Source organism: Haemorhous mexicanus, chromosome 2 (genome assembly GCF_027477595.1).
Source record: "Haemorhous mexicanus isolate bHaeMex1 chromosome 2, bHaeMex1.pri, whole genome shotgun sequence".
NCBI classification, from domain to species: domain Eukaryota; kingdom Metazoa; phylum Chordata; class Aves; order Passeriformes; family Fringillidae; genus Haemorhous; species Haemorhous mexicanus.
Genome location: NC_082342.1, coordinates 94,466,316 through 94,481,450, shown reverse-complemented (window position 1 = coordinate 94,481,450; position 15,135 = coordinate 94,466,316). Strand labels below are relative to the sequence as shown.

Below are 15,135 nucleotides of genomic sequence, written 5' to 3'. Positions count from 1 at the left end.
GGCTAGAAAAGAAGTTGCTCTGCAGGGAATGTTCATCTCTCTGTATCTTCTCTGTTTTTTCTGTTATTTTGAAGCGCCTTAAGCAGTTGAGGGTTGAAGAGGATGGCAGGTTAACTCAGGAAAAGGAGTTGTCCAGGGCATTCTTAAATTTAATGAATTGTGCTATAAATCAGCTTTCTAGTTTTGTCTGCAAACACTTTTGATGTTATCTGTGAACTAGATTTTTCCTTATTTCTGTGTGTCTTTGGGGGGGAAATTGTCCTCATGTTTTGAAGGCAGAGAAAGAGTAGCTACTTGAGATGTGTAAAATGGAATAGGACCTTCTGCTTCTGTAGTAATGAAAGTAAAGTCTACAATAAAACCCTGCTAATGTGCCTAACTTAGCTGGTGCTTTTGTTTGCTTTGACTTCAAAATCTTGAAGAAAAATCTGAAAATATGCAGAAAAATTATTTTACTGCATATTTAGGCAATAATCTTCATTGATATTGAAAAATTTCACAAAATGTTACCAAATTAGTTTAATTCTGCAATGGTGTTCTGTCATTTTTATGACAGTCTGACGAAGGGAGACCTGTAGACTCCCGGTGCCCCTCTTGACTACAGAAAATAAACTGAGGAAAATAGAGATTTAATTTTGAAAATTCCTAAATTGTGTACTTTGTGTGTTTGCAAGTGTGTAAAAGTAACCTTAATGCCATGTTTTCTGTGTAAGTGAGAACAAAAGTGTCAGTGAAAGCTGTTAACAGGCTCTGGAGCTCTTAATGTTCACTTCCAGATTTGCCACTGAAAACTACTGGATATTTTGTTGAAATTTGTTGCTTCAACAGAGATGGCAAGTAGTTGGAATGGGAGAGTTTTCAGCTGACCTGGAGGTGAATAGCTTTTCGGTTTCCAGTGTATTTTGTAGAGTTTAAATGACTACAGAGAAAGCTGGCCAAAAGGATTGGCAGGTTGTTCTGACTAGTTTTGTGCCAACTCGGATGGACATTCATAGGCCTCCTGCTCATGGGGGCAGTTACCTTCTGTTACAGTTGCTGTCATAATTGTAGGGGAAATAATCTCATGTTCTTTTGCACAGCTGAAGTTCCCATAAAAATGTTGCACGACACTTCAAAATTCTCAAGAACTGGCCCGCCAAGTGAATTTTGCTAGATTACATATTTTTGCTTTGTATTTTGTTAATACTACATCTTTTTCAAGAATGCATTATTTAACTTTTTTTCTGACTGCAGTCTCCAGCTCCAGCCTGGAGATCCCCACAGCATTCTCCTGATAAGACAACAGTTCTAGCAGTTAGTTTTTATTAAACAGCATCTCTCTGGAGATGATTTCTAGTAGTGGTGGTATCTTAACTGAGACCAGATATCCAGTCACTTTCAGTGAAAAGAGATCTTCACCTTGTTGTGCATGATTTATCTATTTCCTGAGTTCTCTGAAGTGACTAGGCCACAGGCTTTCATATGCAAGAGAAAGAATTCTCTTATGTGGAAGATAGTGTTGCCATTGATTCAATCTATTGGGTGTTTTTTTTTCTGAATTGAATATAGTAAAGTGATAAAAGCGGAAAACAAAAAATAATTAATATAATTTCCTTATAGGCCATAAGACGTTTTGAATCTGATTGCAGACAGCAAAAATGTGTAATAAATAGACAGACCTGTAAATGCCTGTAGTGAAGATAATTATTTGTAATATTTGTGCCTTTTAGTAGGTACTGAAGTTACCAAGCAGACGTGCTCTACTAAGTAATTAAATATTTTCATTAATGTTGTCTTAATAAAGAATTCGTTTTTAAGACCCAAGTGCTGGTGCTCCAGTTCTGATATGGATATGATTCATGTACATCTTATGATTATGTGGATTAATACGTCATTGTGATTTGCAGGAAGTAATATTTAGAAGTGATGCTTGTATGAGTAATTACAGGAAGGTTGTACAAAGAACTTCAGTGATAAATCTTTTTTTTTAATGTTGCATCAAGTAATGATAAAAAACAATTTACATAGTTTTTTTACTTTTCCAGGGGAAATTCAACTCCTTTTTCAATAATTTCTTAAGTTCTTTGTCTAATAGCTGTGGAAGTGATATGTTAATAAAACCAACTTAATTTCATCGTAAAAACTACTTGTAGATTTAAGGTAATTGGAAACGTCTTTACAGATAAAATTGGTTTGTGCTTTTTTTTACCTTTTTTGTGCTTTTTTTCTTCTTATTGTGTGTGTGCTTTTTTTCTGTGCTTTTTATGCTTTTTTTGCCTTTTTTATTGGCTTTGTGATTTATTTTTTTTTACGGGTTATTGGGAAGAAGGCACTTCCTTTTACTGCACCAAAGACATATATTGCAAGCATTGAGTTTATCTTCTCTAGTACTTTGAAAATAGAAATAGCAGCAGGAGATTTCCTTCTGTCTCAGGTGAAGGAGTAGATTCAGGTCTTCTACAGAAAAGTCTTATCCTGGTCACCAAAGAAAAGCCAAAACCCTTGGAACATTCATCAAGGCTGCAGCTTGCTTGCGAGTCAGCATAAACTCATGGCATTAGGTTTGCCATGCATGGGTTTGGTTTTTTGCCTCTTATAAGTGGTGACACATGGCAAAGGGCTGTTCTCCCTCAGTTATTGGTCTTCTGTCCTCATTCTCAGCATTCTGCCAGAAACCTGCTCTTCCCTCCTCTCTGTTGCAGCATAACGTGTGTCTTGAGATTCTTTCTTTTATTCCAGAGGGGATTTGTCCTAAATCCTGTTTCTCCTTCAGATTTGTCAGGGAGCTGAATAAGATGTTGAATCTGCCACAAGGAAGCCCTGACAAACTCAGAAGAATACTAAATAGACCAACTAAACGATTCTTTCATTAACTGCTAAGTACAGTTGTTTTCACACACTGGTGCCTCTGAATTTTTAATAAGAAAAGGAAGGAGAATACAAGAAGTGGACATGCAAGTTTTTGCAAAAGAAAACAGGTGTAGTTTTTGTATGGTTTTTTTTTTTCCTTTTCAGTCTTTGTAGGTTTTCCTTTGCTTTTTTTCCTAGTTAAAAAAAAAAAGTCTGCTAATTTTGCTTTTTAAAACAGTGGATGGCAGGGTAGTGGACAGGATAAATGTTTAGTCTTTGACTAACCCAAAGTAAAAGAACTTCAGGCATCTCATCCTTTTCCACACAGCACTTAGTCATTTCAGTACGTTATCCATTCATTAGATTCCTGCTTGATTCCACCTTGTCCTTTCATGGTTTAGTTAGTTGTCACTACAGCTGAAGAATGGACATCAACAGCTGAATCACTTTGAAAATGTGAATTTGACCATGCAGATATATTTTATAGCTGATACCACACAGGTCTCTTACAAGTCTGCTTTTTGAGTGTTGTGATCTGTCATGTCTTGGTTCTTGAAAACAATTTATGAAATGCAGAGAAAATAATTGCTTCTGTAGATGGTCTGGGTGTGTCACACAGCTTGCAGTTCTGCTTATTGTGCTGACTGCTTCAGTACTAAATAACTGATTTTTTTTTTTTGCTTGTTTACTGTTAAAGTCTGTGGTGTAAAAAGGGAAAAATTAATGAGCTTGTTTATTCAATGAAACTAGAGTACTGAGTTTTAAATATTTTATTTCTGCTTGTTTCTTTGCAGCATAACATCAGGGTTTCAAGACAGGCAAATGCTGCATGTCAGAGCTAATGGTGTAGAATAGAGTTTTTTCAGTTGTAAGGGACCTGCAAAGATCATCTAATCCAACTGACTGACCTCCTCAGGCCAGGATGATGTAAGCTATAAATGCATTAAGACACAGAAAGAATGATTTTGGTTTTAGGAGATATTTCAAATGAAAGGTCTTCAGAGAATTCCCTTCCTCCTTTCTGGGTGAAAACTTACAGTACTTACTTAGAACACCCAGCATGTCTTCCATGTAAACCAGACAGAAGCTGGATTTGACATGTCTGATAAATCTGACTTGAAAGTAACCTGGCATTCTGTCATACCTTATATTTTTCTCTGGGAAATGGGATTTGTAGAAATTTCTTCTAATACCTTTCTGCATCTTTTTAAACTTTGCTGTCGCAAAAAAAGAGCACAATCCAATATGAAGGCAAAAAAGGAATATAATGTAATCTGAAAAAGAGATTTTGTTGATGTGAATAGCTAGCTGACCTTCTAGCCTGACAGTGATGGAACTTGTCAAGTATGTCTCTCAAAATTTTAAAGTCTATATTTTGGGAAAAAAATATATACATGGAAATGGAGTTGTTTCCCCTGGAGTAAGCAAAGATCTGAAAACTACTGTTCTGTCGTCATGTTTGTAGACTTTGTCTAGTGTTTCTGTAAAAAGAAAAAGAAATTTATACCAACTGTCCTAACGCAGATAACTGGAGGAGCAGGGTTTGTGGGTTCTCATCTTACTGACAAACTAATGATGGATGGCCATGAGGTTACAGTTGTGGACAACTTCTTTACGGGCAGGAAAAGAAATGTGGAGCACTGGATTGGTCATGAGAACTTCGAACTGATAAATCATGATGTCGTTGAGCCCCTGTACATTGAAGGTAGGTAGTCCCTGCTTTGGTATTTGCACTTTTTTGTGCCTTTCCCTTCTAAGTGTGTGCGTCTGGAAAGAAATGAAATTGATGTGCTGACTTCTGGGTTGGTATGTCTAATGTCTGTATGCTTTGTTTATTATTAGCCTGTTTTCTGTGACCTGTATGGAGTAAACGGTTCAGAGCACTTTTGTCTGCAGTCAGTTCTTCTTTTCTGAGTGGACCAGAGGAAAGAGACCTTAAAAACATCTTGATATGTCTGATTTTGTGAGCAGGCAAGATGGCAGCGGGTCATTCTGTCTGTTCCATCCATTGTCTCACTTTCCTATGTGCCTGCACAGGCTTACACACACAGAATATGTGGTCCAGATATTTCACAAAGTGTAATTGGGGGCTGCAGCTACACTACATATGCATCCTGCAACTGTGTATGGTCAGTTGAGAAGAAATTAACTTTCCTTAGGTGTCTTCAGTGTCTTCTGTAGAAAGCATTGCTCCCACTTTAAGTATAGGCTGTCTACAACCTGAAGAGTTGGAAAACAGCAGCACCGAATTTCCCTAGTTTTCAACAGAAAAACAAAAAAATACACAAATTCTAAAGAAAGAAACAAACAAACAAAAGTGTGTTCTGCTTTAAAGTAGTAGGTCAACATCTGAACTGTCATTAACCTCAAACTATTAAATAATGAGATTTTAAGGCACCATTAACATGGTTGTATTGGAGAGAGACCTTTTTATAGACTTCTATGGGAGTATTTAACCATGTAATGACTCAGTGAAAGCATTACTCAAATTACACTGCAGTTCTGGTAGGTGTGCTCCATCCTTTTAAAACTCTATAGCAATGTACTTGTTCAATTTAAGAAAAAAAATGAGTGGTTTGGGTTTTTTTTTTGATTTCTAATGAATTCTAGTGGATGGAATTTCACAGGAAATATCTCTAGTAATTGTGTTGTATTGTTGTATTATTGCTTGTGATGAATTCCTGGCAACACTACTCAAGCAGTCCTGCAAAAACACGTGCTCCTTCTCTGTTCTGACAATGTCCTGCTTCAGTTACTGCTTGTTATTTAGAAGTTATTTCAAACTTCTGCTTCCACTGACAGGATAATGGAACAAGGACCTTATTAACTGACTCCAGGTGCTGGTAGCTCATGCCTCAGCCAGATCCATTTGTCAGCTTTTCTGATCTTTTCCATTCTTTTCCTTCTTCCTGACTAATTACATTTGAGACTTTGTTAGAGAATTATCATCGTTACTATATTGTTGCCCAGCTAACTAGGCACTAATGAATGGGAATTCTGAGATCCTTCAGCTACCTTTCCTATGGCCTATGTCATTAAGACACCGATTCCTATTTAGTACTGGCAGCTAATTATTGCATGTTATTCAGTGGGTTGTTTATTGAATGCCTTTTCATCTTCCAACAGTGTAAATTGAGGGCTGGCATGGCTAAGTGTTAAAATAAAATTAACTTTCATACACTAAGAACATGATAAAATTTCATTTCCTTGCAGAGTTTATAGTCCAATGAGGCAATGGGGGGACAGTTTTTTAACAAATCAGCAAGTTGACATATAGATCAGATGCAACTTTTCTTACTCCCAGTTTCTCCTTTTTACTTGTAAATAGAAGTTGGAATGTCTGTGCAGTCATGATAAAAAGTAGGTTTGTGTCTAAAGAATTTCTCTGTATTTGCTGTCCTGTTTAAACCAGGTTATATAAGGTTGTTTGACAGCTCAGTTCCAGAGAGGATAATCAGTGCTTTATTTCTGAAAGAGACCTCATTTTTGGTCTAGAAAGAGCACTGCTTTCTCTTTGGATATGGGAAAGTGAATTTAGTCTCGAGATGGGTAGCTTTCAGCTTCACAGTGGTGCCTACGCACAATCTGCCTTGGCTGCGTCATTATCTTTGAGCCATGACACCGAGTGGGACTCAGCATTCTTGTATCTTCATCTAGGTTGGCCCGAGACAATTACCAATCACATAAACCACATTTTATTTTTTAGCCTTGTGACAACTGTAGTTATCTCTAGTGCTGAAAGTCTTTCTTCTCTACGAGGACTTTATTTGCTTTAGCATTTGGAAATGTCCGTGGGAGATGCACAAGTTTTCACTTTTTTTTTTTTTTTTTTTTTAAGCAGAAGAAAGAGGGTTTTGAATTCTTTAGTGGAATGAAAGTTCAGGAATATTGAAAGATAAATAGTTTAAAAAAAGTTGCAAATAGCTATATTAACCCTTCTTTTCCTATTATGGTTCAGTTCTGTGTTTTTCAAGATATTTTCATTTCAGCCTAACCTTCACATAGAGTTTTAATACACTATTAAATGGGCACTTTTTTGGTACAAGAAGACAGGGCTTTTTTTCTGAAGGCTGGTCTGGAAAGGAAAAAATCTGATAATACTCTTTTTTGTATTATCAGGAAAATAAAAATACCCCTTTACTTATTTTCTGCCTCATTCTCTGCATTTATTAAGGTTACAAGTACCCCAAGATAGTCCCTTGAGGGCACTGTGGGCTTGTGTTCCTACAAACCATATTGTAAGGACACACAGATGTTAATTGGAAAACAAATGAGAATTAATGCTTCATCTGGTGTTATTGTGATGTACCCCAATTTAGGGTAATAGATAAACTGCAATAGGAAATGCCAAAGGAAATTCTGTATTAAATACATGTATTTTATTAGTAATGTACTTGGTTTCTATAGTGACATAAGCATTAGTGCTGTTTTGTTTTTACTCACCTTTGTACTCTGTGTTTGTAGTAAAAAGTAAGGGTTTGGTTTTATATCACTTCAAGCCACCCAAGTCTCTGTTTCTATTGCAAAATAGTGTTTTACTTAAATATATGTGTTTAAAAAAAGCAAAAAAAACCCAAAAAACAATGAACCCCCCAAAAAACCAACCAAAATAAATAGCCCGTATACCCCACAAAATGCCCAAAAGTACACACATGGAAAACCAAGCCGCTTTCAAAGTGATGTCATAAGATGGCACATGGTCCTTCCACAAGCCTAAGCAGTACCACTAAGCAGGAAAAAATGCCTCTCAGTTCTCAGTCTTGAGGTCCAGTTTTCAACTACCCTTAAGCACACACAGCAGTTGAATAAATCTGGAAGAAAACATCAGACAGTTATACATAGCCCATATCCTTCTCCCACTGGTGTTTCTTCTTCCTGCTTCTTCAGCAACTTTTGGAAGCCTTAAAACAATCTTCTGTAAAGTGGTAGGTGCACATTTCCTTTAAACTGCTACGTGCTGTATCTGAAAGATGTCCTCAGTTGAACTGCTTCACACTTTGCAGGAACACATTTTGGCCTTGTATTTCTTTTTGGTTGCTTGTAGTGTTGTTTTGTTTTTATTACACCTTTCACAAATTTGAAACAAAACCAGGCCTGAAAATGACACGGATTTACAGTCAATGGTGGAAACAGTTGAGTCAGTTGAACTGATTTCACTCCCCTAATCAAAGGTGCACAGTATGTTTTGAAAAATACTGTGATACTTGTAAAATTGCAGTCTGTGGCAGCTGAAACTGCTGCCCAAACTCTTTTTGGGCAGAGCAGTGAAGAGTTGTTCCATTCTGATGCTCAAAAACTTCTGTTTAAAATAAGTGCATGTGCACTACCTAAGTAATATAATATGAAATGAGAGAGTAGTGAAGTGTAAGTGTAGGTAATGATCAACTGTTTTATGGCTTATTCTGAGATTAACTGATCTTCAGTTAAATAAAGCTGTTCAGTTTTGCTGTTGGTTTGTTGTTCTGTTTTAATTCTTCCTGCCAGCAGTCCAGTTTCTGGAAAAACATTTCTTAAATGTAGGCTCTAATTTCTGTGACTATTGTGAACACAAAGGTGGTTTTGGCTCTCTTGACTCTCACTGAAAATGTTTTAAAAATTATGTAATACATTTTGCAAGTTGAGAGACAGGGTGTTAGCACATGATACACATAGTGGCAAGGATATTGTAGAGTTTGCAGGAGGTGTTGTAATTGGTAGTTACATGCACATAGGTAAGAAAAGTAAAAGTATTTATAGAATTTTAATAAATAATTTGCTTGACTAGGACTGAAAAAACCTTTTATTTTTTAAGGACTTTGCTGGCTTGTAGGCCTGAGTTGATTTTTAAGGCTAAGACTAACAGTCTCACAGAATTGGTCAAAAGAATAGTCTATGGCCTTCTTGTGAGTGACAGCCTTCCAGATGTCAGGATGGTAACATTTTACTAAACAGTGTTCTATAGTATCCCAGAATTGTTCAGTCTTGAAGTCCTCTCACAGGTAATTTAAAACACATACAAATACAAACACAAAGGATATCCTTCATACATGGTGCTTTTCTTTGTTTCTCTTTGGCTTCCATCCTTCCATCCCAGATTTTTCCCTTTCTAGTCTTCGTTCTCTGTGCTTAATATGTTCAGTTTGCTGGTTTTAAATTGTATGGTCAGGAAAGTCTATGGCAAGGCAGAGGGTAACAAATACTACTTTATTTTGTTTGTCCAGAGCCAAGTGCAGTGGTGCCTTGATATTGGTCTGGTGTGAGGCTCTCCAAAACTGCTCCAGTATGAGCAAGTGGTAAATCTTTATGAAGTTATTCCAGTTTGCCTGACATTACAGACAACATCTTTAGCATCAGGTAAATGAACTAGTATTTGTCATTTTTAGTTCAGGGCAATAGAAATGTCTCGCTTCATTGTGTTAGCTTCTCTGGCCTGAACTCCAGTAGTGAAATCAGCACAGCTGGGGTTTTTTTACAGGAAAAGTCATACATTCAAGCTGTAGGAACCTATTTGTATGCTTCTGATCAAAGCTTTTCTGCTCAGTGCTTCCTGACTAGCAAATACAGTGATGGATGCAGGTGTTTAGTGGACTTAGTGACCTGTTTAGTCCTATCTGGGACTGTGACAGATGTGGAAGGCAGAAATTGAAGATGAAGGTCATTTCCTGTCATAGGAAAGGTGGTATTTTTCTCCCTTACCATTCACCTAGGAAGTATGGAGAACATATCCAGGGCTAGAAAATGAAGATGATATGAAGGAAAGTAGTTTTATGGCAGTATATTGGAATTTTATGGAGTATTTTGTTCTAGTCACCCTAGTACAAGTGGTTTTACTGATCATTCTTGTTTAGCATTAAGGAAAACACAAGATCGGATACTTGTGTCCAAATTTAGGTATTGCAGATTCCAAGTATGCTAAATTTTAGGGAATTTTTTTTTTTAGCTTTTCACACAGAGAAGGGCATAATTGGCAAACATTAGTTGCTGTTTATCTTGCAATATGTTACTTAAACCATATGTTGAGCACAGACTTCTATAATTGCCACAGTGTACCTTGTGTACCAGACTTGAATGTTTATACCAGCTTCTGTGTCTGTGCTATTTTTAAATGAATTTGATTTTTTGTTTTTTTCCAATATAATTGTAACATAACAAATTTATTTAATTTTTCTTCATCAGTAGTCTATGATCCTCTGCTTGCTAAACTACTTGCTGCTGTCTTCACAGTTAACAAAGTTCTAGTCTCCCATGTGAGCTACACATAAAACTTGCAGAATTTTGTTGTTATCATTTGTTATTCTGTTGTGGTCCTTAACGAAACACTTTGCACAGCTGTTCACACGGTTATTTTCAACTAATTGCACTGTTACTTTATTGCAAAGCCAGCTAAAGGCTTTGTATTAAATGTTGTAAAACTTCTTTACCTCATGTAACGAGAGAGTTGTGGAGGTCAATTACTAGATGTATTGTTTCTGTCCTTCAGTAATATTGTCCCAGGCACCCAAACAGTTAATCCTTTGAAAAGCTGTAGCTTGGAGACCTTTCCACAGCTCTGGCTGGAACAAAGTTGCCTGCTATCTTAAATAACTGTTAACTTTGTGCTACAATGCACAAGGTTGTCAGCCAAGCTGGGTGGATGGCTTTGTCTAGCTGGCCTGCTGAAATTCTGAGAGAGAAAAAAAAAGTAGGTGTTCTTCAGACCTGACAGTTAATAAAGGGAAGGTGGAATGAGAAACAATTACTCTTATTTCAGAATTGTCAGCTTGATGGTTCAAATATGAAAAGTTTGTGGTAGAAACTTTTCACCCTACTGAAATGTCCAGCATTCTCCAAATGTTTTGGAAAAACTGTGATGTTTTTCATTGGTCTGAGGCTTGATATCCAAAAGATTCCTTCCCAGGCAAGAGGCAGAGGTCCTGTGGCTGCCTGTTTGCCTGTCCTTCTGATCCAGAAGATGGCCACCTGCCACTTGGCAAATTCCCCATCTTCCATCTCTGTGCCAGTTCTGCTCTTGCTGAACCTTTTCCGTACAGGGGTCGATTTTTGCCTTTATGCATGGGGGGAAAGTGTATTGAGGCAAATGAGACAGGCAAGACTGTAGATTTGGCAAGGAAAACCTTGTTTTTTCCCCCAGCTCCTTCCTTGTTTCACTTGAAACAATTGCTAGCTGGGAAACAAGGGAAGAATGAAGGTCTAAAAGAAGGAGAGTGCTTTCTTGCTTGCTGTCTTGCTTTCTGTCTTTGTTTTGCACTGTTTTTCACACTTAGTTTAATGTTTAAAAATACATAAGTAAACTTGATTATAAGGAGTTTGTGCGGTTTTGTATTTTATATACATTTGTTTCTAGCTAACAGTTATATTACCACTGGGATAATCACATGCCTAGCTGTGTCCTTGTAGAGCAAAAGGAATGGTAATTTTTGACCTTTTGTATCTGAATTGCCACATGTCATTAAAGGAACCATTCCTATATGGGCTGCTGTGTGCCAAAAATTAGCAGTATTAAAAAAAAAAACAAAAACAAAGAAACCACAAAACAAAACAAAATAAAGTGAAAGGAGAGGGAGGCAGGAAAGAGTTCATTTCTGCTTTGACAGGTTAGGATTGGAGAGTAAATTACTAACAGACCAAAGTGGTTTTGAAGTTTTTTCTCTTTCCAAAAATTCCACCAGAGCTTGTCAAAAACCTAAATTAGAAAGAGTTGTGAAGGAATAGGTAGAAAGAAACATCATAAAACTCAAGGTCAGACTTCAGCTTTGAGTGGCTGTAGGTGACTTCAGCAATTACTTTGTTAATTTTTCTTCACCACTGTGCTTGAGTTGTTCTTGGTGCTTGCAAGCATCAGTCAGCATCTTTACAGAGCATTCCTTTTCCCAGCTTCCAGTCTACTCCTTGCCTTTGGTTTTATGACAGTAGCTTGCTGTGAGAAGGGGATACTTGTAGCAAAACTTGGGGCAGTCATGTATTTTATTCATGTTCAGAACTCATCTGTAGGAAGTGTGTTTAAGTTCAGCAATCCAGTTAAACTTTACCCCATGCTACGTTTTTGCATCATTTCACCAGCAGATTCCAGCTTTATTTGCTGCTTAAGTTTACAGTGTCACAGTGACCAAAGTAAGGAGTAGTTATTCCATGTCACACTTCATCATGCTGAACAATTAACTAGCTTCATGTTGCAGATAGACTCCTACAAGTTTCAGTTGCATTAGCAGTGCAGGCAGGGCTTGGAATCGAGCCTGAGCTGGGAACTTTGTTCTGCCAGTTCTCACTGCATCAGGTCATCTTTGGATGCTGTTTGTATTGCTATTACAGGTGCCTTGTGTGACAGACTCTCTCTTGATGCTTCACCAGAGTTGATAGTGGATGGATGTACTGTTTCCTGATCATTCAACAACAAATAGCAGAGAACCTGCTACATGAAATTTTACTTCTCTGCACCTTTTTATGTGAGAATAAATATTCAACATTACACATCTGCCAAAACTGTCTCTCTTTAGCTTTTTGGGTTGTTTTGACATCTTCTAGGCAGCAATTCATCCCTGCTTTGTAGAGATAAACAGCTGTAGACCAAAGAGAGAATGGCAGGATAAAAGCAGATGTATTTTGTGGCATCTGCATGAGCATACTGTCAAATATCGTTACTCTGTCAAGACAGTAAAACTTGCAGTAACAGTCATTAAGTTTAGCTTAGGAGCTCATCTTATGTTTATGTTGATAGTTAATTGTTCTCTGGGGTGAGGTATGGCTTGAAATAATTTCTCCTTATTTTGGTCACTTGACATTGTGAGTTTAATCAGTGAATGAAATTATTTTGCAGGATTTCTTGTGTTGCAGTGATAATGCAGGGCTGCAGTATGTGGTAAACTTTGAAATGCTTCCTCCAGATGAACCAGTGTGTGCTTATCCAAGCTTATCAGGAGCTGAGCTTGCCCAGTAAACAATAGACACAACAGTTAATCTAGAAAAACTTGACTTACATACAAGCACACTTCATTAGGGATTCAGAAAGAAAGTAGGTTGAATATTTTACCATGCCAATATTGCTGGTATTTTTAAAGTGTTATTACCAGAACATGTGCTTATCTTAAAAAGAATATTTTACTGTGAAGGAGATACTTGTGCTTTGAAGGCTTACCTACTTTTCATTTTTTCATTGCTCAATAGACTGTTGAAAAGTATGGGGTGACTTTCACATGGATAATTCAAGCCACTTATTTACACTCTTGCCCTATACTATGCTTTTTTTTTTTAATATATAAGAGGTCAGAAAGCAAAGGTTTGCATACTTGCTTTGTCAGATGAAATTTGAGAGTGGGAAGGAAGTCTTCAACAGAAGGCACGTTCCTCTAGTATTTCAGTGTTCTCAGCTAGTTAAAAGCAGGTGATAACTTCATAGCTGATATTCTATTTTTCCATATAGTGATAGGACAAGGGGAAATGGCTTTAAACTGTAAGAAGGTAGATTTAGATTAGAGATAGGAAACAGAATCACTCCTGTGAGGGTGGTGAGGCACCAGAACAGGTTGTCCAGAGAAGCTGTGGATGCCTGATGAACACTTGAAAGTGTTCAAGTTCAGACTGGATGGGGCTTTGATCAGCCTGGTCTGGTGGAATGTGTGGTGGGATGGAGGTGATCTTTAAGGTCTCTTCCAATTCAAACCATTTCTGATTTTCTTTTTTTTCCCTACTAGATGTAACTCATATACAGCTTGTGCTGTTTAAGTGAGTATAGTTGTATTTAACTAGAGAAAAAGGAAAACTTTTTTGGTTTTGGGTTTGCTTTGGTTTTGGTGGTCTTGTTTTTTTTTTTTTTTTGATACTCAAGGGTGCTTCTACCCTGTTTTAAGTAGGAAAAGTAATTTCACTGGAGAAAAAAGTTCATTATGTCCCAGATTCTGTGAAAGTTAAAGCCTCCAACAGAAGGCTATGAGAAATCAACATGTGGTCAAAGTACAGATGATTTTTTAATGCTGTGATTTTCTATTGCTTTTTAGTAATAAAACACCTAAGGAAATAGAAGGAAAACATTTGTTTGACCAGTAGTGGTTCTGTTCTAGGGCAAGGCAGCCTTATGCCATGCAGTATTTTCTTCTGTCAGAATTGCGGCTAGCCTTGACTTTTCCAGCTTCTTTCTGGTTTTAGTGTCAAATCTTCTTAAAAAAAACCCCTAACTTTTCTTTTAAAACACAAAGGAGTTCTTTTCCCTTTCTTTTATCAGGCTATTCTAATTATTACTTCACCTTTTGATCGCTTTTCTTGAATTACCTTGGCGTAGGGGATTTGTTCTTCCTTAAACATCTCATTTGAGCTTATGTTTAATTTTTTTGCTTTGCTGCAAAAGCAACTTTTGCAGTTGCTTATCCATAGGTGGTTTTTTTAAGATAGTTCTGGCTTGCTGTGATTCAAGTTACATAGAAGACAGAAAGACATTAACATATTTACAACAGTCATGTTATGAAAGGCTTGCAGGTTGAGCTTTTGAATATCAGATACTGCCTATGACAATATATCCAGTTTTCATTGCTTTGTTTTTATTATAATTTTACAAATTTGTTTCCAACAGACTTTTGTTTCTAATAATAAACCTTCAATCATCTCAGACAATGAATTTCAACTAGGTCTTTGGTTAATTGTATTTTATAACAGGGAGTAGAGGAGTGTGTCAAAATCTCTGTATTGGGTTTTGATTTGTGTGTTTGTTTTTTCTATTAAAGCTAAAATACTGTATTATCCAAAGCATTGCATATGTGTGACAAAAGTAAGGAGGAAAAAAGGACAAAAGTTGTATGCTTGTATCTTGCCATATATATTTAATATATAATTGATACAAACCTGATTAATGTTTCATTGACAGATCATCTAGAAATAAAAATACAGTATTTAGTTTTCCCAGAAAGTTTCTCCTCATATTGAAGAAATGTTTTTACCATTTTTGCTTCACAGTCAATACTCTGAAGCTTGTAGCCTCTTAAAAACTTGAGGATAACAGAATGTTGCAAATACTTCTGCAGCTTCTAAACATTTTGGAAATACTCAGCTAAATTTTTTATAAGTGGAAAAGTGTGTTCACCAACACAGACATTTATATCCATGTCAACAGTGTCGATATATTACGTTATGTAAAGGAACACTTGTTTCTTGACTTCACTGCTTTCTTATTTAATATCTTATATGGGAAAATAATAATGCTATCCCCTCCATTTTTCTGTAGTGGACCAGATCTATCATCTAGCATCTCCTGCTTCTCCTCCTAATTACATGTATAATCCTATAAAAACATTGAAGACCAACACTATTGGGACATTAAACATGCTGGGTAAGTGGAATTTT

At 36.7% G+C, this 15,135-nt stretch overlaps 1 protein-coding gene across 3 annotated transcripts in view; it reads left to right on the top strand.

The window, feature by feature from the left end:
• UXS1 (UDP-glucuronate decarboxylase 1) overlaps positions 1-15,135 on the top strand; it is a 60,189-nt gene that overhangs the window by 25,640 nt on the left and 19,414 nt on the right. For 2 of the 3 annotated variants that reach the window (XM_059839584.1, XM_059839585.1), the window contains exons 6-7: positions 4,354-4,534; positions 15,017-15,121. In XM_059839584.1, the coding sequence (XP_059695567.1) occupies positions 4,354-4,534; positions 15,017-15,121 (286 nt within the window). The remainder of the gene's footprint in view (positions 1-4,353; positions 4,535-15,016; positions 15,122-15,135) is intronic. The other variant, XM_059839586.1, reaches the window with a different exon arrangement.